This window comes from Podarcis melisellensis, assembly GCF_964234715.1.
Source record: "Podarcis melisellensis genome assembly, chromosome: 12".
NCBI lineage: Eukaryota > Metazoa > Chordata > Lepidosauria > Squamata > Lacertidae > Podarcis > Podarcis melisellensis.
This window is the reverse complement of record NC_138544.1, coordinates 58,347,191-58,372,943: the sequence shown is the minus strand read 5'-3', so window position 1 is coordinate 58,372,943 and position 25,753 is coordinate 58,347,191. Positions and strand designations below refer to the sequence as shown.

The window sequence follows — 25,753 nt, the reverse complement described above, 5'->3', positions numbered from 1 at the left end:
GTTGATTTGCATAGTTGGGGGGGTGGAGAAGGTGAGCTAGTGGAGCCCTTTGCCCAAAGCAGCATCATTAGCCTGGTAACAAGAGAAAGGTGACGGTCAAATGATTATTTCGCAAATCATGGATAGGCCAGTATATCCAGTGAGCTGGTTCTGGGTGCTGTTAGGAAGCTGTCTCACTGCACCAGTCCCTTGACTTTAAACTCTAAAACCAATATTTCTTTTTCTCAAATGGAAGGGGACATCTGAATGGGTGCACTGAGCACACCATGTCCTCCTTGGGGTGGGCCAAGCTAGAGGTGTCTATTTTCTCGGTTGTTCTAAGGAGGGCACCCAAGACAGTTGATCCCAACAAGTGGTGTCTTTCCGAGAGTGAACCTGAAAGTACTTCATGGTCTTATTTTATGCTAGAAGTTTGAGCGCTGCACAAATAACCAGGAGCGAGATGGTAGCATCAGCTGTGCTAAAGGGATGTGCAAGACTAACTAGGGAGTGTTTTCGTTTAGATGAGAAGGAAGCAGACGAGAACAAGGAGAACCTTGATGTGTGCAAAGACAAGGAGGGCGACGCTGGGAAGAAGAGAGTGGAGCACGAAATCTCCGAAGGGAACGTGGCAACGGCTGCAGCTGCTGCCCTCGCCTCGGCTGCCACCAAAGCCAAGGTTTGTCGGGCACAGATTTCCACTGCATCTGGTTTCCGTTGCTGTTCAGGGAACGCTTTTAAAATGACCCCATTGTTTGCAAAGGCACCAATAGAGCTTGTTTCTGCTTCTCATGCCTTTTTAAAATGCACTTTCTGTGCTCCTCGGCTTCAGCTGTATGAATGTTATCATTAAATGAAATTTGTTTCCCTGTGAATGGGTTTGAGGCTGCCATTGTGGGCTTACTAAAAGGCACAGTGAGAGAGCCTATCCAGAAAGTTTGTCAGCTTCTTTTTCAGCCTTTGATGGGCTATTTCTTTTGGTGGTGAGAAGATTCAAGAACTCAGCCAGGCATTCCTTTCCTCATAAGCCCATTACCGATTCCTTGGGAGGTTAGCACATTTGAAAACAGAACTTAGAAAGTGTGGCTGAAGGAAGCCCTTGTGTGGAACTTACAGAACCGGAGGAGGAATTTCCTCATTTTTCTGGCCTTTGGCACTTGGCGCAAAATAGATGTTTTTCTCCTGCTCTGGTCTCAGTTTTCCGGTTTCCAGGCTAGCGCACAGAGACCCTCTTTAGCAAGGCTCTCCCCATGATTCCCCCTGCCCGCTTCTTTGGTTCTGCTTCCTTAAAAAGAAGGGTTGTTCCTTATTTGCCTATCACTTCCATCTTGAACAGTGATATCTGCACAGAATGGTAGTATGACCGCGTCTCTTGTTAAAGAATGAAACGGAAAGAAATATACCCAACGAATGGAGAAATCAATGGCAAAATAGCATGTTCAAGAAATTTGGGGCCGTCATACGTCTTAGTGGAGGGGTCCTTCCCCTTCAAGCATAGATACTCCCACAGCCTGACTTGTACCATCTCCGAGTGTTTGAGACTTACAGCCTGAGCAGAGGGCTCTTGTGTAACATATGTTGCTGCAAGTGTCCCATCCATCACAAACTGATAGGTGTCATTAAAGCAAGCAATACAAAACCAAATAAGGATGAATATTCTGCAAAGAGGAGGGGTGGCTCTTCTGCCTTAGCTAAGCCAAGCCTCCTTTTCTTTAAGGTGTGAGTAGAGAAAAGGTGTCTGGCTAATTTGGGAAGGGCCTGTAGCTCAGTGGTAGAAGATCTGATTTGTATGCAGAATGTCCAAGGTTCAGTCCTTGGCGTTTTTAAGTGAGGCTTAGAGAGTTGCTACCAATCAGTGTGGTCAGTTTGAATTCCATGGAGACATAGGCATCCTCCGCTCATAAAAGAGGGAGTCGTTACTGGCAGTTTGGTGCTTTCCAAAGCTGAATCGTGGGGCAACCGTGTTCTGCTTTTCTCTTCCAAGTGGAGAGGATGTTGGTGTGCTCAGGTCCTCCTGGTCAGCTTCTTACAGGTACCAGCCACTGTGTGAGCAGGATGCTAAACTAGATTGGCCATTGGCCTGATCCAATAGGCTCTTAGTAGATGAACCAATCGCCCTCCTGGTTTGCATGAAAAATCTGGGAATTGTTGCGACCTGTTAGCCAGCCCTGCTTTGTGTCTTGGGTATGACTCAGTCCCGTGTATCAAAATGTACTCTTAGTAGTGCCAGTTCAGCATGGCAGCTGTTCCAGAGGTTCCCATGATCATAACTTCAGTGTCAAAGCCCATCTTGAACAGTCTTTCAAGATGTGTTATAGAAACATTGGAGTAAATGAAGTTATTACATGAGTGGAAATTTTAACATACTACTTTGTTATAGGTTGTTGTAATGGGTTAAACCACAGAGCTTAGGACTTGCTGATCGGAAGGTCGGCGGTTCAAATCCCCGCGACGGGGTGAGCTCCCGTTGCTCGGTCCCTGCTCCTGCCAACCTAGCAGTTCAAAAGCACGTCAAAGTGCAAGTAGATAAATAGGTACCGCTCCAGCGGGAAGGTAAACGGCGTTTCTGTGCGCTGCTCTGGTTCGCCAGAAGCAGCTTAGTCATGCTGGCCACATGACCCGGAAGCTGTACGCCGGCTCCCTCGGCCAATAAAGCGAGATGAGCGCCGCAACCCCAGAGTCGGCCAGGACTGGACCTAATGGTCAGGGGTCCCTTTACTTTTACCTTTAATGAGCTCCTACGTAAAGTAGTTGTACAGTTTCAATTTCAGTAGTCTACGGGTTAGTACTCCATGCGAGCGGCAGAGTAGGATATATCAGGGGCTACTTTGGCCCTCTGTTAAATCTTGGCATTAAACAGATTCCCAAGCAAATACTGTAGATAGCATAAAAATAAGCTACCATTGAACCTTCAAACCTCACTTATTGCCTCATGCGGTTTCAGCACCAGCTAGTTCACATTTTCAAAGGACTTTGACGCTGTATGTTTGATAAGCCCCCTGAAATCTGAAGAGGAAAATGAACTGTTACCAGGTCAGAAGTCAGAAAAGGTTTTGTCCAAATGAAAAAGCTGGGGGGGGGGGGCTTTGCTATTGTTTCTCCTGCATGTGGGTAAGGTGTGTGTCTTTGTGCTTTTCCTCCCAGCATCTAGCTGCTGTTGAGGAAAGGAAGATCAAGTCCTTGGTCGCCCTCCTGGTGGAAACACAGATGAAGAAACTGGAGATCAAACTCCGTCATTTCGAGGAGCTGGAAACAATCATGGACAGAGAGAAAGAGGCGGTAAGACTGGTTGGGGAGGGGGCATGTTTATTTTTTTTATATGGTGCCCCCTGAAAGCTCGGCGGCGTTGGTACTTTGGGGGCTGTGTCAGTTTAAGCTTTTCACCAGCATTTAAATGCTGCATCTCTCCTGTGCATTGATGATGCCTCCTTGCTTTTGGATAACGCACATCTGTACAGATCTACTCTTCATATGGTTTTGAAAGTTTCATTCCATATGCATTTATGGAGTGATTACTTATCTCAGTTCTGCGACACTGTGGACTTGGTTTTTTCCTGTCCGATGCAAGAAAAATTGGAGAACGGTTGGGGGCACTGAGTATCTGAGGATAGTTCCTTCAAAATGGAGTGTGCTGATTTGGTTCCTAGACAGCCTTCTCCTTGGTCAGGCTGCTGCTTAAACAGGTTCTGAACACCCAGAATTCAGTTGGTTTGCCTCTTGTCACTTTCCCTTGGATCACGTGGCTTTTTGTGTGTGTGTGTTGGGATATCTCATTAGCAGTTCCTTCCACCACCCCTCACAGGACCCTCAAATGCCAGCCTAATTAGATTCCCTTTAAAAGTTGCAGGAGCGTTGTCTAGGATTGGACCTTGGTGAGACTGCAAAAGGGTGTAACTCAGGGCAAAGCAAGGCTGGTGCTAATGGGTGGAATCCCTGGCTCCTCCGACATCCGACAGCTGTCTTGGACAGCACCCCTGCATTGCAGTAAAAGTTAGAGAGGAAGCCTAGTTAAATTGAAACATCGTGCAATAAAGCACAGTCCACCTAGGAGCTTAGCCCAGGCTTCAAAATCCAGGTCAATTGCAGTGTTTTGATTTGCTTCAAGAAGAAGTCAGAAGATGGACTGCTCTCTTGCCCTCTGTATGGGTAGAGCAGACCCACAGAGCAGGGGCTTGGACTAGACGGTGTACCTTCCAACTCTGCGATTCTGTGACATAATCTTCAGCTCGGTTTCTGTGACGGCATTTGCGAACCTGGTGCCCTTTAGATGTAGGACTATGGCTCCCATCAACCCCAAATGACTGTGCTGGGTAGACTGTCCATTCTGTGTAGGGCTTGTTCTCTTTCTCATCACACAACCCCTTACATTTGCATCTTGTTTTCTTCCTGATCAAGGGGTCTGGAGGCCAAGTGAATTGGGGCCTTGGGTTTCATGCAAGGGAAGGAATAGGCAAGGAGGAGCTTGTGTTCTCTTAGGGACACCCCCCTCCATGTTGAGAGGATGTTGGCATTAATAGGTCCGCCAGGTAATTCTGCTTGACTGCTGCGGGGGCCTGCCTGCATGGTGACAGCTTGCTCCCCTGGTTTGGCACTGAATGGGGAGGTTAAGAACTTAAGAAGAGCCCAGCATCCTGTTCTCACAGTGACTAACTAGGTGCCTGTGGGAAACCTGCAAGTGGGCTTGGAGCATGGTAATCATTCTGGACCAAAAACCAGCAACTGTCCGCCCCACCCCCTCTCAGGACATCCTGAGCTTCTCCCACTTGTCATCTTGTCCTGGACTGGGAAAATTAGCAGTGGGTGCAGCAGCTGTCTGTCAGAGAGCAGGGAGAATTATTTTCCACAATTGGAATGCTTAAAGGATATGTGTTGTCCAGATTCTGACGCGTAATAACTTCTAGGTTCTTCTGCCCTCATCCTTCAGCTTTTCCCCTCCTTTAGGGCCACACTCAACTACCTAGCGGGTGTGGTGGTTGTGGTTTTTAACAGCTTAGATAGCCAGCATGAGGGCGACCCAAGCCAGGTTAGGATGGTGGACTGCGGGGGAGTCTTTAACACATTCCTCCTGATGCCATGGTGCTGATCAGAATTTGTCTATACTGACTGGCAATGGCTCTCCCGGATTCCTGGCAGTACATCAGCCTTACCTGGAGATGTGGGGGTTTTAGTCTGGGTCCTCCTGCATGCAAAAATGCAGTGCTCTGCCACTGCATTTTCCTGCTGGCATTTATCACCTGACGTACCAGATTGCCAAGACAGGCTGTATCTTTCTGGCTCAGCGCCGTGTTAGGAGGTGTGTTGTATCTTCCACTCCCCATCACCAAAAAATAAAAATCTGTATCTTCAGCTCTTCTGCTGAGCATCTCTGCCTTGCTCCTCCCCACCAGCTCACAGACCCCGCTGCCGATTGGCAGATAAGGTAAGAGCTGTTGCTAAGGGGGAGACTCTCCCTGGGTTCCCACATCTTTAAGGAAAATCCTCTGTTGCCTCAGCCATTCTCACTCCATCTTCAGGCACCTGATATTCTGTCTCTTTCCAAGCAGACTTTCTCATTTGTAAATTTCCCTCCGAAAAGCTCCCAGCGATTTAAAAAAAAAATGCAGCTTTTAGTCTTTTCCTGTGGGTCAGTTGCCCAAAACCTCTCATACCACAATAAAGGCTGTTTCCTCGTTGTTTTGAAGTGGGGAGCAGAGGAGGGGAGTCAACAGGTTAGTGCATAATATGATCTAATTTGTAAACCGAAGCCGTTTTAGGGCTGTCAGCCCAAATTGTATTCCGAGTCAAGAGCACTTGTTAATCCAGAAATTGTGACAGAGTGTATTACGATGTACAGTTGACAGTGACATGTGGGGGGTGGGGTGTTGGTTCCTGATTCCTGGAGCAGCATTTTCACTGGTGTGCCTGGTGTGCCAAGATTAAAAATTTTCCACTTTCAAGATACCATTTTAAACAATGAAGTTACAACTTGGGTAAGGCCACCCAGTGAATATGAACCGAGGCCGAATTCCAGTATACACCATGGAGCAGAATCCCACTGGCTGTTATTTGAGGGGCTGCACAACAGGCTGAACCTGCCCCACCTCCCTCCCACCATTTGGAGATGTACAATATGTGAGCTGAATTCAGGACCTCGTGCAGAATTTTACAACCTCAGATCCTGATTTATTTCCTATTTTCATTAACTGCCAGAAAACCCCGGGTGGTATCTGTCTTCCCACATGACACTCTCTTTACCTTCCTCCTTCCTTTCATTGGCCATACCTTCCCAAAATAATAATACTCAATATTTTGGGGGGAAAACAACAGCAGTTGTATAAACCAAACAGATGCAGGCGTTTGTGCTTTCCGTTTGGCATTTGCATGCGAATATCTAGTTGCCACATCTGGGTATCCTTGGCTTGGCATGTAGCATTTGTGGCTTCTGCTGCAGCCCTGGGTTAGGCAGCCTGATTCTTGTCATATGAAGCCCGCTTCAAGGCAACCTTTCCCAATTACAGATCCTGAAAGCCTTGCTCACTGTCAGCCCTCCCTGGCCCAATTGGATTGCTCCCTTTGATTACTGTCACTGCTTTGAGCAGAATCTCTGCTCCTGCCCAGCTTTTGCCGTCATGCGCTGAGTGCCGTGCAGAGCTTGATCTCGGTGTGATTTTTGTCTCGTCGTTTTCTACGTGACCTCGAAAACTGGAAGCCAAAGGCTAGTGTGCTGAGATGAATTTGCAGTTAAAATGTCAATATGAGGAGGGTCCTGTCTTGGTGCTATCTTCCCAAAAAGGTTGACAAGTCAGTTCTTGACTAAACAGCTGGTGACGGGCAACCTCCAGCCTGCGGGGACCCACCAGGCCTCCCCTTTTGACCCATGGGGCTGTCCTACCAAGCCCTACCTGCCTACACCTGTCACCGTCGATGGCAAAGGCTGGACTTGGACAGGAAGGACTTTGCAGGCCCTGCAGATCAGCTGGTTGTTTGTGCCTGCAAAGCTCTTGGCACAGTGCCTGGGCAGTGCTGTCCACACTACTTTGCCCCAGAAGCTTGGTTTCAAACTGCAGGCAAAGGCAGGTCACCTGGAGTCATTCGCACCAGGTAATTTACTTGTAGGTGGCCCCAGCCTCCTATCAAACCTGACTTGTGGGGATGTGGGCAAGTTTCCTGCCTCTGACCGAGAGGCGTTCAGGGCTTTGGGGATGAAAGGCTGCTCTGCCTCTGCTATGTCTATATTCTATGTGCTGTGTTCTGTGTCGCCTCTCAGACTGTAGCAAACCAACTTCTTCTTAGCCTCCTTCTTCCTGCTGGCCACCAGTCACTTCATCCGCGCTTCTCCTTTCCCAGCCTCTCCTATTGTCTCCTCCATTCAACTCCTGCGGCATAAAATTTATTTTCTTACCTGCTGCATTTTTATCCCACCTTTCCCTCCAAGGAGCTCCAGGCGGCGGACATGGTTCCCCGCCCCCTCATTTAATCCCCACAACAACCCCGTGAGGTAGGTTAGGCTAAGAGGCAGGGACTGGTCCAAGCTTCGTGGCTGAGTGGGGTTTTGAAACCCTGACACTCTATTCCCAACACTCTTATCCGCTGTGAAACACTGGCTTGCTAAAATTCTCTCTCTTAAAATTCTGTTCAAGAGCTTGACTCGCATGTTTTGTACAGCACCTTGAATACGCTGCCCGCTAAACGCATGCATGTATCTGTGGCAATTGCAGTTTCTTCCTCCCCCACCCCTTGGCTGCCACAGTGATTGCACATGGCAAAACTGCTTGGAGAACGTACCGGTAGAGGTATTGCCCAGTTGTACCCTTTTGGGGGTCGTCCCCCCCTCTTATGAACCCACATGACTGCCTTTGCTTTTTGTATGACCCTTAAAGAGCTGCTGCCTGTTGCTAGCTAGCTATTTGCCCCACTAGGGAAGAATGAGGTGGCCAATTTTGGCAGCGCTATAGCTCCAAAGAGCCGTGATTTGGAAGGAGAAGCGTGTGTGTGTGTTTCCATCGCAGAGAGCTGCCACAACAATGCTGCTTTATTAAGCCTTCCTCTCGGAGCAGTTTCAGCTGTGAAATTGCCCCCCAGCTATTGAATCGTGTGTTTTTTCTACCCACACACCATTATTATCACTGGTGAAGCCTTGGAAATATGTGTCTTGTTTATCCAAGGAGAAAGGAAGGCATATTACACAAATAAAATGCATCATAGTTGTCGCTTGCTGCAAAGGCCACCCCACCACCCCAAGTACTGGAATGCAGCTGTGAGCGCTCTCCCAGAAGGATGGTGCCCTGCGTGGTTGAGATGGGTTTTAAGCACATGGTGCAGTGAGAACATGGGAGTGCAGGGGAAATGCGTCAGGCAAGTTATCCTGTTCTAATCCTCAATATGGATTGAAATCCAGGACTCTTCCTACTTTGGGGCCGGCACCTGCCTGCCGGACACAGCACAATGGGCCCCCGCTTCTCTCTCTCTCTTTTTTTATAAGATATTTATTAAAGTTTTCAATATTAATACAAAAAGAAAAATCAAAAAGAAAAAATAACAAAAATACAAAAATAAGAATAATTAAAAAACACACAAAATTTCCACAACTTATTTTCCATTGACTTGTTTCCCAGACCTCCTCATACCTCCCTTTTTTGTATTCCCATTCAAATTGTTAGTTCAGCAAATCCTTATCAATAAGTTTTAACCTGCTTCTGAACCTTTTTTTCCCTATTCTCTTAAAACATTACAGCTAGAAACCACTTAATTTCTATCCGACATCATTCTAACATTCATTAATTTTACAGTGTTTCTGTAGATAGTCTTTAAATTTCTTCCAATCTTCTTCCGCTGACTCTTCTCCTTGGTCTCGGATTCTGCCGGTCATTTCTGCTAGTCAATGGGCCCCCGCTTCTCACAAATGAATACCTGGGGGGGGCAGCATTACTGTATCTTTATACTTAATGTTCTGACGGCCCTGTTTCAAAAAGACTGTTTCAGAGCGGGACAGGGGGCAGAAAGGGGCAAGCAAAATGGCCAAGGGTTTGGAGAACATCTTATCTATCAAGGCTAATGTGTTGAGGGCTTTTTAGTCCGGGGGGGAGAGATCGCCAATGGGGAATGTTATAAAACTTGTGAGAGGTATGGAAGAAGCAAATAGTCCCCCCTCCTTTCTATAATACCTGCACTTGGACACATCCAATGAAATTGGCAGCAGATTCAGGATGGAATAAGTAGCGTTTTATAGTGTTTAAATAATTTATATGAAATGTTTTAATTGATAAAGCATTTATAGATTGCCTTTCATGTTAAATAGCTCTTGTTGACACCTGTCTGTCTCAAGAGATAACTTAGGACGCCTCCAGCGCTGAAGTCAAGCTGCTGGAGAATAACAGCGCCCGCTGTGGGTGCGGAGACTGGTAACTCATAACTGCTGCCTCCCACATTGGGTTTTTGCTGCCTTAGCAGCACCAAAGCGACTCCTCCGGGGCGCAAGCCTGGGCGGTGTGTCTGGAGGTCCTGGACTGCCCAGACGACAAGACCCACCCACGCCAGCCCCACGGATGCAGTCCAAAAGAAAGCAGAGCAAGACGTTTGGCAGTGCTGTTTACAGCATAAAATGAGGTGGATAGCTCAGTTGGTTAGTGTGGTGATGACTACACCAAGGTTGCAGGTTCAATCTCCATAAGGGATAGCTGCATATTCCTGCATTTCAGGGCATTGGACTAGATTATCCTCAGGATCCCTTCGAACTCTAAAATTTTATTTGGTAAAGCTTTTGCGACACAATAAAAAAAGAAAATTCAAGTTCTAATGGCACAGTTTACAGAATATACCCCCTCAGGGTGAGGTGATGGCTCTATATGGGCTCCCAGTACATTTCCGAGCACAATTCAAAGTGTTGGTGCTGACATTTAAAGGCCTAAATGGCCTCGGTCCAGTATATCTGAAGGAGCGTCTCTACCCCCATCGTTCTGCGCGGACACTGAGGTCCAGCGCCAAGGGCCTTCTGGCGGTTTCCTCGCTGCGAGAAGCAAAGCTACAGGGAACCAGGCAGAGGGCCTTCTCAGTGGTGGTGCCCGCCCTGTGGAACTCCCTCTCACCAGATGTCAAAGAGAACAACAACTACCAAACTTTTAGAAGACATCTGAAGGCAGCCCTGTTTAGGGAAGCTTTTAATGTTTGATGGACTACTGTATTTTAATATTTTGTTAGAAGCCGCCCAGAGGGTGGGGTATAAATTATTATTATTATTATTATTATTATTATTATTATTATTATTACTATTTTATTACTATTATTACTATTATTATTATATTTTATTTTATTTAAAAGGGCATTAGTCCAGAAATGAGGATGGTGGTGCTCAAGATCTAGTTGAGCCTCAGCGGTGTCATTTTCCATAATGAATGTGTTGGTTTAGTTTAGGAGGTGGTGGCCGGGAAAGGTTTGGGTGCCACTGCTTTAACTGATTATCAAGGAATGCTGTACTGTACAGACTTGTATGCGGACGGAAAAGCACAAGGTTTTTTTTATAGCTTGACTTTCAGCCGATACACAGCTGTGAATCTCTCCCTTTCCCCCATCAGCTGGAGCAGCAGAGGCAACAGCTGCTGACGGAGCGCCAGAACTTCCACATGGAGCAGCTGAAGTACGCGGAGCTCCGTGCCCGCCAGCAAATGGAGCAGCAGCAGCACAGCCAGAACGTCCAGCAGTCCCACCAGCATTCCAGCGGCCCTGGCATGAACCCTCTGGGGACACCCAGCCACCCGGGCTTGTTGTCTCACCAGCAGCCTCCTCCGTATCCCATGATGCACCACCAGATGCCCCCTCCTCATCCACCGCAGCCAGGTAAGGGCTGGGAAACACACACCCCCCTTTGTGCTTTTGGTGGAAGTTTGGAAATGGGTCTGAGGCTGGACTGTGGAGATGTGCCGGGTTCAGCAGGTAAGTATGCTTATTACGACTGCAGCGTTTCTGCAGACTCCTTCCCCCAGAAATTCATAGCTTTGTGGCAAAAAAGGGGGCACAAAGAAATAGGTGAGAGGCAGCGATGTGCCTGCACACTTGGGACACATCCATGCGTAGAAGTGTAAGGTAAAGGGACCCCTGACCATTAGGTCCAGTCGTGACTGACTCTGGGGTTGCGGCGCTCATCTCGCTTTACTGACCGAGGGAGCTTCCAGGTCATGTGGCCAGCATGACTAAGCCGCTTCTGGCGAACCAAAGCAGTGCATGGAAACACGTTTACTTTTCCGCCGGAGTGGTACCTATTTATCTACTTGTGCTTTGACATGCTTTCAAACTGCTAGGTTGGCAGGAGCTGGGACCGAGCAATGGGAGCTCACCCCATCGCGGGGATTCGAACCGCCGACCTTCTGATTGGCAAGTCCTAGGCTCTGTGGTTTAACCCACAGCGAAGTGTAGGGGTTTGCTTTTAGTTTGAAAGCCAGGTGTTCCCAGGAAGCCAAGTAATGGGTCCACAATACATTGTTTGCTCTGCAAGGGGCACACATCATTCAGAGCCCTAGGTATTGGAGCCCTGGGAAACATCAGGCCACTTTACGATGTACAGGTCCTGCAATTCTGAATCTTAAGTACCTCTCGTGCCATTTCCCCCACACTTTGTTATCGAAAAGGGGTTATTCCGATCTGGATAACTGTGTGAGAGAGTGAGAGAGCACCTTTCCTCATAGCTGGCTTCGCACACCACCGTTTTGTGTAATTTCATCATGACCGCTTTTCATCTCCTCATTTTATATCTTCCATTTCCTGGCCTTTTGTAAGTGCCCCACTTGATCACGCTTCTCCACACCTGTCAATCCATCAGCACTCTGGAGGCCGATGAATGAAAGAGAGCAAGCCTCCCATCAGATTACAGTGCCCTGGAGGGGGGGGCAGTGCCATTCTAAACAGGGGCTGCTTGTTCTGTCTGCTTAGCTGCCCCACACATGGCGTGATACACATGCGCTCGCACCAGTGCCTCACGACGCCCTGTTGAAAGTGCTCGAGGGAGGCTTCTTCAAATCCAAGCCCTATCTTAAAATACTGAACCCAAGGCATCACCTCGTGATGAACCTTTTCCAATAACCTCTCAGGAGAGGATTAAACAGCACATAACCTCCTGAAAGTAACTTAAGACAAGCAGCTCTAATGTGCCAATTGAGTGCGCGCCAACAACTGCTCTGAGAAGCCAAAAGCATCTAAAGGAGTGTAGTTCATGCTGCCTTTGGTTTCTGGAGTGCAGTCTCTCTCTCTTCTCACCACTACTGTTGCCTTGATAAAATACTATCAGTCTTACTGATAGTTAGCATGTTCATCTAAATCAGGGTTTCCCAAACTTTGGTCTCCAGGACTACAAGTTCTGTCATCTGTCATGGTCGGGGATGCTGGGAATTGTAGTTCAAAAACAGCTGGAGATCTAAGTTTGGGAAACCCTGATCTAAATTGTTGGGGGGGGGCGCGTGTTGGACTAGACCAGGCACCCCCAAACTCGGTCCTCCAGCTTTGGGACTCCCAGTTTTGGGACTACAACTCCCATCATCCCTAGCTAACAGGACCAGTAGTCAGGGATGATGGGAATTGTAGTCCCAAAACAGCTGGAGGACCGAGTTTGGGGGTGCTTGGACTAGACCCTTGGGATCCCTTCCAGCTCTACAGTTCTGGGCTTCTTCACCCTGAAAGTCGGCATCCTCTTTTGGGAAGAAGTTGCAAGTCTCAAAATCCTAAAGCAGTTTGTTCTTTGGGAAGAAATACGAACAGATCCATGAGTAGGGAGGCAGGAGTAGATTTTACAGTAGTTTGAAGTATAGGATCAGGAGAAGGGTGGTGCAGTGAAGTAGTTAAAATGGGAAGAGGAACCAGCAAAGAACACCATGGCAAGGCTGTTCCGATGGAGCCACAACAGATGGGGAGGTGCAAGCAGAAGAGGCAACTTGTCAGGTACACGATTCTTTCTGGGTAAACTGTTATGTGTTGTTAGAAATCCAGACCTGTCCGTTCTCATCAGTGGCACTGTGCTTGTAGGCCCGCGGTGCCAGAAAACATGAGCAATTGAAGCCGGATGGATTTATTTTGCTCAACCTCTTTTGCTCCAGTACCCCAGAAGTCTGTGCCTCTTACCAAATGCGAGTCCTCTAGCAAAACTAATTAAAACCTGAAATGAAGGCATGGTTGGGAAAATGACCTCTTAACAGGCCTCCTTCCCCTGAATGCCTGGCACAGACTTCATGGTAGTCTGTGGTTGTCCAAATGAGTGGCAGGGATGAGCATCTTCCTCACAGCAATGTCAGAGGAATGAGCAACAAAGGTTGCCCCATTGTGTGGGGGCTTCAGCGCTCTTTGCTGTGTAGGAGGGAGGCAGGAAACCTCCCTCCGTGGGGCAAGCCTGCAGTGACCTCCAGTTTAACCTGGAGCCCCCTAGTTTAAAGTACAACTCGCATCATCCTTGACCCTTCCCCATGCAGGCTGGAGCTGATGGGAATTGTAGTCTAAAATAACTGGAGGAGAAAAAATTAGGGCAGCTGATTTTAATTCCAGCCCCGTACAAAATGCTTGCGCAATGGATGAGAGTTCAGAGAAAGCACAAGTGTTCTCCTCAACTTCACAAACCGTCACAATCTTCCCCATGAAGATTGATAATGTCACAAGGACCCTATTAGATCTGGGGTGGATAACCTATTTTATTACATTATAGTATGTTTTTATCATATTCTACTTTTATTATTTTATATTATGCTCAAGGGCCACATTCACTCTTGGCCAGTCCTCTGCGGGCTGCCAATCAATAGAGGGTTTGGTCAGAAAACCCGCCCCCACACGGTCACATTCAGGCCTTTTCTGGTGGTACACATCAGTTGCACACACTCTGCACATGCCAGCACTGTTTCTCCTTCATTTATTATTATGTTCACTGCCACTGCCAAAATCAGCAAGCCCTTGGGAGATCAGAAAAGTGTGTGTGTGTCTCAGATCAGACCTCTGAACAGGCAGTTAAGTCACCCTGTGTTAGACATTATTTGAAGCTATCAAAGCCAGGCAGCACCACAGCCCTTTATTTTCCTTCTGTAAACTTGTCTGGGCTTGTTGTTGTTGTTGTCTGGGCTTGTTGTTGTTTATTATCTGGTTCTACCTCCCACTGCCCAGTTGTACAACTCCGGCATGTACAACTGCATATATGTGACCAGCCAGCAGAGATTTCTGTCCTAGCCTCAAACATGTTAGACCACGATATCTGAGTAGAATCTCACCACCTCTGCTGCCCTAGAGGTACTGTGACTAGCCAGTGTTGGAAACCAAATACCCGAGACTAGGCAGGTGCCCAGCTCCAGCAGGGCTGCTCCAGGACTCATACTTTTGTTTATTTTTAGTCCTTGCTGCCCACACTTCACCCAAGGATCCCAGGGTGGTTTACATAAATATACGGGGGGGGGGGGACACAGAATCTAAAACCAACCGCTGTATTATCCCCACACACCCAATGCAAGACTGCTGCAGCATCTCAACCTACCCTTCCAAAACCCCGACCCGGCAGCAGAAGCCGCACAATGTTGCTGCAGGACACACAGGAGAGAGGGGAGCATCCAGTGCTATTGAAAAACACCAAGTGTCTCTTGGGGAACTTCCACTCGGTGACCAAATGCGCTTGTAACACATGGTTTATTGTGACGCAGCAAGTTTTGAATCTGTCTGCTAAACAGTGGTTCTCTGCACGACCCACGGTAGGCCTCCAGTACAACCATGGATTAAGGAGACCACCCTGAACACTTGTGAATTGTACTGGAGTCCTCTCACACTCCTCCCAGAAGAAGCATTACGGGAAGACACAGGAGGGGAGAGGTTTCCCAGACTCATCTGGTTGGCCACTGTGAGAACAGGATGCTAGACTAGACGGCCATTGACCTGATCCAACAGGTGGTTCTTACTCAGTACAGGCAATGACCACTTTACGTGCGTTCAGTATGTGCATTGCCGTGAACCCGGAAGTGACTAGGAAAAAGGCGAAAACAGTCCCAAGAGAGCGCAGAAAAGGTGAAAACTCTGCAGGAACGACACCTAGCAATCCCACGAGCCTTTGCAGGTGCAATGCCAGGAGCCCTTGTACTGGCAATCGAGGCCTGTGGCGAGTTTGAGGGAGGAGGTTTGGAGGGTCTTTGCAGGCTTTTTCAGTGGTGGTCCCAATACACACAATTTCACTTAAAACGAGTGGTGCCTCAGAACGCAACCCTTGCGTAAAATGCTTGTTGCCTGTATCCGTTGTGCTCTGATTTTCCGCACTCTGAGCAACTGGTCCTCAGACTCCCTCCTTGCTCTCCTGCTTTGTCTCCGCCTGCAGTTCCCTTGACCTCCAGCTCACCAGGTGTGCGCTCCGTGCCCCAGTTAGTCTGTGCAGGGTGAGCTTGTGTGTCACCTGTTCATCTGCAAAAGGAAAGCTACAGCTTGCACTTGCTTGCCTGCCTGCCTGCCTGCCTGCCTGCCTGTTGGATTTCTGCAAGAGTGATCCTGGCAGCGTGGAGGGATAGGCAGGCTTGCGAAGCCTCTGCAACCATCCCCAAATGACTTCTCTGTGAAAGGAAGAGGAGGAGGAGGCCCCAAGGCAGAAAGCACACACAGAGGCCACCAACCCGCTTGACCTCCTTCCTTGGCTCTGTCACAGTGGCCTGGGAAAGGTTGCGCGGTCTTACACCCACCCTCGGCAACCATTCCCTGGCAGGCTTGCCTTTGCCTCCCGGTGACACGTAAAGAAAGCAGAACCGCTAATCCGGCAGAGCATGCAGGGGAGCGTGTGGCTCGCAGTCTCTTGCTGAAGTGACAGGCAGGTCTAGAGAAAAGATAAGGGGTCCGTAAAATGCTTACTGGCCAAGAAGAAAGGGGAGTGGGTGGATAGCTATGGTTTACAGACCAGAGCATTTTGTTTAAAATGTTTCTACGTCGTCCTTCGTCTCACCGGATGAAGAACAGGCATTTGGGGGGGGGGGGAATCCTTCGTATGAATCAAAAATTGAGAGGTAGCAAAAGCCGTAAGGGCAGGTGGAGGCAACACACCTCCTTGCAGCACCTTAACCTAGCGCTGAAAAGTAGCGCCCACAAATTGAGACCTCCAGGGCTGGCTGAGCTGCTTCTCCCGTGCCCTTGTGACTTTTCTTACGGTTCATGTAATCCCTTTCAAATCCAGACCTCGTTATTCTTTTGTGTAGCTTCAAAGCTCGTTCCCTGGAGAGAAACCCGTCTACGTGCCGTTGGACTTAAGCTGAAACATCCTTTGCGAAGTGTCTTGAGGTGCTCCAGCCTGAATATTCAGTGCCGCCACTTGAGGCTGCCCAGTGCCCAGGGTGGTTTCCATGAGCTCGGCCCTAGCAGTCCCTACATAGCCCCGCTGGATTTGAAACCTGGCTAGGCAAAAAGACTGCCTGTGCTGGAACTGGCAGTAAAGAGAGTCAGGCAGGGGTTGTTGCCTCCTGCGGATGCCAGAGAATGATTTAACTACATTGAGCTGTGCAGGCCTTTTATGCCTGCAGAAAACACTTGAGCGAGTTTCATTGCTTGGTGCCTCCTGACAGAGATATTTTATTTAGGAGCCATAAATATTTGAAGGTAGCCAGTTCAGTCCTGGCGTGCCACTTAGTTTGCTTTATGTCTGGGCAGTGTTGGCCTTGAAAAACCACGCTGCCCGCTGCTTGATGTGTTCGGAAGAAGCTCCCTGGACACTTGCTTGGTGTCCAAATTGGTCTTTACCCAGAAAATAACCCTCTTGGTGCATTAGGCTGGTGTTGGGGGGGGGGCCTGCCGTCTCTCCGACCGGCGTAGAGTGAATTATCACGCTGGAGAGAAGTGATGGAAATGTTCGCGGCGGGCGGAGTGGGGAGCTGGAGAGTTGATGCTAAATTAGCTACCGTGCTTAATTATTCAGTGCCTGGCTTTGCGATTCTTTGGGTCTCCTGGGGAAGACATGTGGCAGGAAGGGCAGATTCCAGCGCTTGCCTAGTGGTATTAAGACTCGCAGTCCAGCTTTATGGAACCCATTCATAATTATTCGGGTGTGTGTGTAAGCACGCTTAATGGCACTGTGTTGCCCCACAGAAGGGACTCTGGTTTCCATGCTCTCCCTGCTAGACACATCCTGCACACTGTAGAGAGCTTCTCCTGCATTCAGCTGGTTTAATAACAAATGCATTTATTGCATTTATATCCCACCTTCTAAGAAGCTGAAGGTGGTGTGCATACTTCTTCTCCCCCATTTTATCCTCGCAAGAGCCCTGTGGTGTGTGTTAGGCCGAGAGACGGTGAATAGCCTAAGGTCACCCAGTGAACTTCTTGGCTGAGTGGGCAGGAATTCGAATCCTGGTGCTCTAACTATTAAACCACACTGGCACTCTTATTTTTCCTAAGTGGCAGTCAGGCAACACGGCCACTACTTCCTGCTGAACCTTAGAATGTCATCCATTTTGGGGGTGGGACGGGGTTGTTGGCAGCTCTCAACCTGCAAATGCGTCTCTATAAGTGATAACCCCTTAGGCTTCCTCCTCACCCAAAAAAACCCCCCATAATGTGGGGTTGGGGGCTCACCTTAGAAGGGGGAGTTGTCAGGGCTAGCAAAAGAACACGATGTTGCATTTTTTGAGCTCCCAGGAAAAGCCCTTAGTGCTCTGGCTTAATATAAATTCATCCTAATGCTAATGGAGAAATCTGAGGGCTCCCTTGGACAAAAATAAGGACACCAGCCAGGAATACCAGAGCAAAACAGCAGCCAGTAGGCTTGGTCTTTATTGAAGACTGTCGCGACAGGACTCCCACCTGCCACAAGGTGGAACAAGATGGAGGCCCCGAACAAAAGAGCCCTCAAACATTTATTAGCTGCTAATCCCCATGTTACACTCCCCCCCAAACTACATCACTCATACATCATGGTTACATCATGAAAGGGGAGGTCTGGTGGCAGTAATCTGCGCATCCCGGACCCTGCCCCATGGTTCCTCTTGCCCTCCACCAAACACCCATCAAATGTAACAAAAAAGATATTTACATTTCCGTGTTTCCCAGCCAAGTCAATCACACCCTTTTGTCTTCATCTGGGTTTGTTATGGCTACCTGTCTGGCACTCAGGTATCAGGATGCCAGGAATTATCACTCAGGCAGAGGGGCTGCTGAGTAGCTTGAGCTCACATGTCTATATGAATTTCTGAAGTTTTCCCAGTGAGCCAGTACATAGGATACATTTATCAGTGTATTCTTACATTTGGTATCGTGCAGCAAAGGCCCTTTGAATAGATAGGAAGAAACTGTGATGGGGTGTTTTGTGGGGACAAGTCACAAAAGTGATTGTGCTGGTTTTGGTAGTGGGCTGCACGATACTGCAACACTGACAAGCTTTTTTTTTTTTAATAAAAAAATTGTAAGCTGAGAAGGCAGCACAGAAATGTTTGGAATAAATGAATTCCATCCCATGGAATTCCAGGGCCACTCGGAGAGCCCGAAAGCCTGATGCTAGACTCTCCACTTAACAAAATGTGATCGGTCGCCATTAACAGAGGAGGAGCAGTCGATAAATGTGTCAGGACAGCCCCCGGGGGCCTGTCCAGGCTCAAGCTTCCCTGCACAGCCCAAAGCACACGCCTGTGTCATGCAACATATGTGAGCCTGATGCCACGCAGCGTGACTTTGCCGGCCGAGGGAGGAGCGGCAGGAGGAGACCTAAACGTGGAACAGGCATTTCCAGTAGGCTGCCTCTCACAGTAGTGAACCTACCTTCCCTCCTGAAACATCTGCCTCCCCCCCTCCCCCTTTAAGCTTTTCCCTTTCCTTATGTAGGTCACACTTCACTGTCTTTCACTCCCCCCGCCATTGCCTGAGTTTCAAGCCGTATTTTCCTCTTCCTCCCAAAGAGCAGCATTTTGTTTTGTGCAATCTCCCCCCCCCCTTTTTTCCTGCTGACCGGAATGCCCAAAATGCTTAATCCACTTTTGAGTCGGGCTCCCCCACCCCACCCTGGATGGTCTCAGCCACGTTATTTGTCAGCCTGAAAGCTGTCCGCGATCAGAGAGTTGCCCGTGAGCATCTCTTGCCTTAACAGATCACCGCATCTCCGCTGCAAGAATAATGTTAGCGGGAAGCCATTTTCTTGGAAAATACAATGCAGGCTTAGAAACGGGCAGGCAGAAAGCGGGTGGAAGCACAGAGGGCTTTTTCCTCCCCAGGTGATCTTGGGGCAGGGCAGGGCACCCCCAAGTGTTTTACTAACATGCCTCCCACAGAAATTTCTCCTGGGGGAGGAGGAGAGGGCAGAACAAATACCTTTTAAATGGCTCATTCAGACCCTTCACAGCACTAGTGATCCTTACAACCTTCTCGTAAGGTGTTGTTGTTGTTTAGTCATTTAGTCGTGTCCGACTCTTCGTGACCCCATGGACCAGAGAATGCCAGGCCCTCCTGTCCTCCACTGCCTCCCACAGTTTGGTCAAACTCATGCTGGTAACCTCGAAAACACTATCCAACCATTCTCATGAGGTGGCCAAAGTACTGGAGCCTCAGCTTCACAATCTGTCCTTCCAGTGAGCACTCAGGGCTGATTTTTTCCTTCGGAATGGAGAGGTTTGATCTTCTTGCAGTCCATGGGACTCTCAAGAGTCTCCTCCAGCACCATGATTCAAAAGCATCAATTCTTCGGCGATCTGCCTTCTTTATGGTCCAGCTCTCACTTCCATACATCACTACTGGGAAAACCATAGCTTGAACTATACGAACCTTTGTTGGCAAGGTGATGTCTCTACTTCTCAAGATGCTGTCTAGGCCTGTCATTGCCCTTCTCCCAAGAAGCAGGCGTCTTTTAATTTCATGGCTGCTGACACCATCTGCAGTGATCTGCATCTTACAGTGATCTCGTAGGGTAGGGCCATGATTATTATCCCCATTCTTCTGGGTGAGGCCAAGAAGCTTAATTCCCACCCTCACCACTGAAGCACTCACTCTGGAAATGCCTCACAAGAAATGCTAATAACATTCACCAAGAAAGCGGAGCCCAAACAACTGTTGCAAAAGCCTAGATCTAAATATTATCCAAGAACTAACTTGATGATGATTTTGTATTTGAAGGTAGCTATTTCAGAATAAGGTTAATAGTACTCAGTGGTCTAGCATCTGCCAGGTTAATAAAAACCTTGGCTTACTATGCTACATTACCTGGAGCAAATACAGTGGTACCTCGGGTTAAGTACTTAATTCGTTCCGGAGGTGCGTTCTTAACCTGAAACTGTTCTTCACCTGAAGCTCCACTTTAGCTAATGCGGCCTCCTGCTCCCGCCGCACCGCCAGAGCACGGTTTCTGTTCTCATCCTGAAGCAAAGTTCTTAACCTGAAGCACTATTTCTGGGTTAGTGGAGTCTGTAACCTGAAGCGTATGTAACCTGAAGTTCCACTGTATATAAGCTTGGCAGAAGAAGAACTCAGTCTAGTTGGATGACGGGGTCTTTGGGAAGAGGAGTTCAGTAATTCAGACCTGAAACATTTCTAACTTGCGGGGAGAAAAGGACAATTGAGGATGAACTATACTTGTGCACTGAAACATTTTGGAATTTGCCTGGAATAACTATTGGAGACAGGAGGCCACAAACTTAGCCAGGTGTGGGGTTTACAAATCCAGATGTGCCTCGCGGGATACAGCCAGGATCCAAGTCAAGGTGCCAACCCAGAATCTTGAGTTCCGACAGCTCATTTCAAACGGTCAGACCCTGCACTAGATGAATAAATATGGGGAAAGCCAAATGCCACTCGAAGGATCCGAAATATTCCCCTTGGAGCTTGAATTTGTTTTATCCTGGATTGTTTTATTTGATGTTTGGGTGTATTGTGAACAGCTTTGAGATTTTTTAAAAATATAAAGCAGTATAGAAATGAATAACAATAATACATTCCACCGGTTGGGGTGGAACGGTGGCCATTCTGCTGTGGGGACCATAACCTAGTTTTAAGGTGCCATTTGGCAACTGGCTTATTTTTCTGAGTTTTTAATGCGGGTCAGGGTACCTGTGCAGCCCTCTTCCCCAAAAGCCCAGCTTAGTGTGAGCTGGATTAAGTAGATTCTTTCCACCTGTCGCCGTCCTCCACCCCCCACCCTTTTTTAATTACTTACATTAGTCCCTTGATTGTGCTGGAGAAATCTCAGGCTTAACAGGCCTGTGCAAATCTAACCAGGGCAGATGGGGAAACATTTTGCGGCTGAAGAAACTCGATTGCCAGTGCTCCCTGTTTATTGGATGCGGTTGGGTTTCAAGGAATAGACTTGACCATTCTGGTGGCTGTGGCTATTTATGTACTGTAGGGAAAGAGAGGGAGGGTGAAAGTGACGAGCGAAGGGAAACATGAGCCTTTCGAGAGCAAAATGCCTCTTTCAGCCTGAAGATCAGAATCTGAGCGATCAGAGGCAGGGCTCCATGAAGACCGCAGGATTATTGACCTTCCTTCCATTATTTCCTCACGGTAATTCCCAGATGAGCAGAGCGACAAACTTGCTCTCTTCAGCTCTTAAAAAGCCCTCTGGTCCAAGCAGTCCCTTTGTCGGCTTCCGTCTAATTCTGTGGTTGCCAAACTGCCATGTAGTCCTGCCACAACGCTCCTCATGCGCTCGAGGAAGAGAGGGCTGGAGTGAGCCCACCATCGCTTTTTCTATTTGCCTGCAACAGAACTTAGCCTGCCGTAGCCTCGGTTCTGGAGCGAGCAGGTGAAATTTCACAGAGGCTAAGCAGTCATTTTTAGCCAGCTAAGGGCAGGCTATGATCAGCACCTATACCTGGGGACAAGTGTCTCCACCTGGATTTTCTTCATCAAACAGCTCCCGCGTAGAATCGTAGAGATGGAAGGGACCCCCATGGTCATCTAGTCCAACCCCTGCACTGTAGGAATCTCAGTAGAGCATCCACGGCCGATGGCTATCCAACCTCTGCCTATAAACCTCCAATGAAGGAGTGAATGATGGGGCAAATGTCTCTTGCTAACCCCTGATCTTAATGTCTGCATGTTTTGCCCCAGTTGGTCTGAGTTTTGATTGGGGGAGGTTGCTATTCGCCTGTGGCAGGCTGCAAACCTGGCAGTGCCCTCACTGCGAGAAGTGAAGCTACAGGGAGCCAGGCAGAGGGCTTTTTCCATATTGGCGCCTTCCCCATGGATTGCCTTCCCATCATATGTCAGAGAGAGAACCAATTACAGTGGTACCTTGGGTTACATACGCTTCCAGTTACATACGCTTCAGGTTACAGACTCCAGTAACCCAGAAATATTACCTCGGGTTAAGAACTTTGCTTCAGGATGAGAACAGAAATCGTGCTCCGGTGGCAGCAGGAGGCCCCACTAGCTAAAGTGGTGCTTCAGGTTAAGAACAGTTTCAGGTTAAGAACGGACCTCCGGAACGAATTAAGTTCTTAACCTGAGGTACCACTGTATGTGACTTCCTAAAGACCTCTAAGGGCAGTCCTGTTTTTAATGCTTGTTGTTTCGCTGTGTTTTTATATTATGTTGGAAGCCTCCCAGAGTGCCTGGGACAAACCAGTCAGATGGGCGGGGCATAAATAATTTATTATTATTATTATTATTATTATTATTATTATTATTAGTCTCTGTTCCTCAGATCTCATGAGGGAGGGAACTGGAGGCAGGCAGGCAGAAGGCAGAATCAGCAGCAGTAAAACTGCACTCTTTGCTCCCATTGTGAGGAAGGGAGTGAGCCAAGCTGGGTAACTTCCAGCTGAACATGGCAGGGAGAGGGGGTTCCCTGCAAATCCTCTGCTCTGCTTTCACCTGGTCAGGTGCTCTGGAGCATCGAAGGGAGACCCCAGCAGCGAAAAACTTGTGGACAGTCCCTGTTTCTCCTTAGGAAGAGGGAGCAAGTCTCCTCAGGCCGATGAGTAGAGGAGCTTTTGCACGGGGAGAGCTTCTGGTTGGTTGCTGTTGCTGCTGCTCTTTAAGGGAATGGCAGAAATACCAAAGCTGTGTGTGGAGAGTGTGCTCGCCGGAGGCTGTGTGCACATCCATGTGTGCATGGATGGGTTTTGCAGTCTCTCCTCTCTGGTTGGAAGATTCTTCTGAGAACCCTTTGCCCAGGCAGGGTTTGGAGGTTTTTCCCCCATCTGTTGTGCTGCAGTCATGCCAGAGTTTTTTGCTCATATGTTTGGCTGTCTCAAGACTGAAGAGACCGAACAGTTCCTGTTACTGGAGGGGAGAGAGGGGAATGGGATTCAACAAAGATTATAGATATATCCTACCACCCAAGAACCTGTGGGGTGTCTTTGAATAAATCATGCAAATAGGAGACTCCAGCATAAACGTGGCATGTCGTGGTTGCCAGCCTGAAGGTGTTAGCGGGATCCCAGTTTCCTTTTACAGTGGTACCTCAGGTTAAGTACTTAATTCATTCCGGAGGTCTGTACTTAACCTGAAACCGTTCTTAACCTGAAGCACAACTTTAGCTAATGGGGCCTCCTGCTGCCGCTACACCGCCGGAGCACAAGTTCTGTTCTCACCCTGAAGCAAAGTTCTTAACCCAAAGTAATATTTCTGGGTTAGCAGAGTCTGTAACCTGAAGCGTATGTAACCCGAGGTACCACTGTACAAGGAATTGCAGAGGACTGAATTCACTTTACTCTCTTGAACCACAAGGCCTGCTAGGATTTGGAGGGCTTTGGTGGTGGGGAAAGGTGCAGCCAGTGAGGTTTCTTAGTAGCATTGCGCTGCAAATGCCTTTTCACTGTGGCGCCTTCAGTAGAAACTCCCAGTAGGTCACCAGGGGCAGCCAATTCTCTCTCCTTTCTGCTGCTGCTCTCCCTGCTTGCTACACACACACATACACACTGGGCCCATTCTCACAAGGTTTGTGCTCTCTGTCCTCCCACCCACTGTCATTACTCCAGTCTTTTGCACGGAACAAAACCGTCCTAAAACTGGAACCGTGTCCACAGAGCAATTTATGTCCCTCAGGAAGGATTTGGGTTCCATTGGTGTGGAGTTTATGGAGAGCTGGTCTTGGGTGCTGGACAGAAAGGTGGACTTGAGACCGAAAGTTGATAGGATAGGCTGGTACTTTGGAAGTGTGCCAGGCTGGCACAGCACAAGGATCTTAAGATCTAAGGAAGATCGAGAGCTCGGCTGGAACTCCTCAGTTCCAAGCTGGGAATCCTTTATTCATCTGGTCCTGAACTGGCCTATGGGTCCTCTATTTGGGGCCCTCTCACTTGCAGGGGGTGTTGAGTTTTCTGGATCCAGGGGAGTTGCATGTGATCTCTGCCTAACTTGCAATCGAGGTACCAGACATGAGGGTTTCTTCCCGTAAAAAGAAACCGCTAGCGTTTGTGTGTCTAGAAAAGGCCTGGAGTTTTTTAATGAAGGGAAAAAAGTAGTTCTTGATGCTAACAAGATGCTAATAAATCTGTCGCAGTAACAGGCTGTAAGTGGGTGTTAAGAGTGGCAGTCAATAACTTGGCACACAGCAGCCTTCACCTTATCTGCTGAGCTAGGAATTTCCTTGGCCTCAGTTCCCACCACTGCTGTGTAACACATTTTTAATGGGCTTTCTTGGCTGGAGAGGCCAAAGTGCTGGTGTGTATGTGTGTTGTGCCCCTGTGAGGAAATGCAGCAATTGCACTCCCCTCTCCTCCCTCAGTTTCCTGGAGACGGCCAAGATAAGGACCCTCCTTAATCCAAGTTTAAATTTATGAACAGCTGCAGCCCATCATTGCTCACCAACTTCCACCCCACACACAAAATGAGAAATAATTTGGCTGTGTGGCCCTTGCTCTCTCACAAGACGGCTTCATCCGTGAGCAGCAACTGCCGCAAGGAAAAGGCCACTTTACTTCTTGCTGTCTCTGAAAAGTAAATTCATTGTTTGTGAGAGATAATGCGGAACGGTCCCCCGCAGCCACGGGTTTGGGCTGGTAATACTGTTCCCCAAAACGAACCCACCCATTCTCCACTCCAGGATTGCCACACTCTTTCTTCCAAACGCTCCTTGAGTCCTGCTGCTTCTGTGAAGTGCCATTCCTAAGAGGGGCAAAGTCTCCATACCAGTAAACTGGGAATTGGCCCAATTCAGCTCCTCCATCTCTCCCCACACCCCCTTGTCTTGCCTCCATCTGGTGATTCAACTTGAGACGAGGGACTTTTTTTTTCCCCCTCCTCTTTTCGGCTTTTTGCCCAGAAGCCTTCCCCGCTGCCCTGAACAGAACTGCCAGGCCTGGAGCCCCTAAACATTGTGCCTGACCTGTTTGCGCTCTCAGGGCCAGTCTCTCAACTGAACTGCAAGCGTTGGTTGGCACTTTGGGCAGCTGGTGTACCTGCCTTCAGGGATGAGGTTTGCCAGAGTGGACTGGAGGGCATTCAGGTGACAGGGTGATGCCTCCCATGGGCTGGAATAGCCAAGGGTCTTCCCAAGCCTTTAAGGAGCCACCCCATTCTCCAGATCTTCCCTGCCTCTGGTCAGGATAACATGGTGGCCTTCTTTCTCTGTAATAATTGTTTAATTGGTGGTGAAAGACTTGGGAAGACTCTGCCTCCTCAGTCCAGAGGGAGGAACCATCCCATCAGCTGAATGTTCTCTGGTCCAAACAGAATCATAGAATTGCAGATTGGAAGGGACCCCAAGGGTCATCCAGCCCAACCCCCTGCAAGGCAGGAATCTCAGCTGAAGCACCCATGACAGGCGGCCACCCAGCCTCTGCTTGGATTGATGGCGGCTAACAAATTGAGGTTGAATCCTGACAAGACAGAAGTACTGTTTTGGGGGAGTAGGGGGCAGGCAGGTGTGGAGGACTCCCTGCTCCTGATTGGGGTC

At 48.5% G+C, this 25,753-nt stretch overlaps 1 protein-coding gene across 2 annotated transcripts in view; it reads left to right on the top strand.

The window, feature by feature from the left end:
* The window catches only part of SMARCC1 (SWI/SNF related BAF chromatin remodeling complex subunit C1), a 95,091-nt gene that overhangs the window by 64,448 nt on the left and 4,890 nt on the right, over positions 1-25,753 (top strand). For both annotated transcript variants that reach the window (XM_081931526.1, XM_081931527.1), the window contains exons 24-26: positions 504-658; positions 3,124-3,258; positions 10,530-10,791. In XM_081931526.1, coding sequence (XP_081787652.1) covers positions 504-658; positions 3,124-3,258; positions 10,530-10,791 — 552 coding nt within the window. The remainder of the gene's footprint in view (positions 1-503; positions 659-3,123; positions 3,259-10,529; positions 10,792-25,753) is intronic.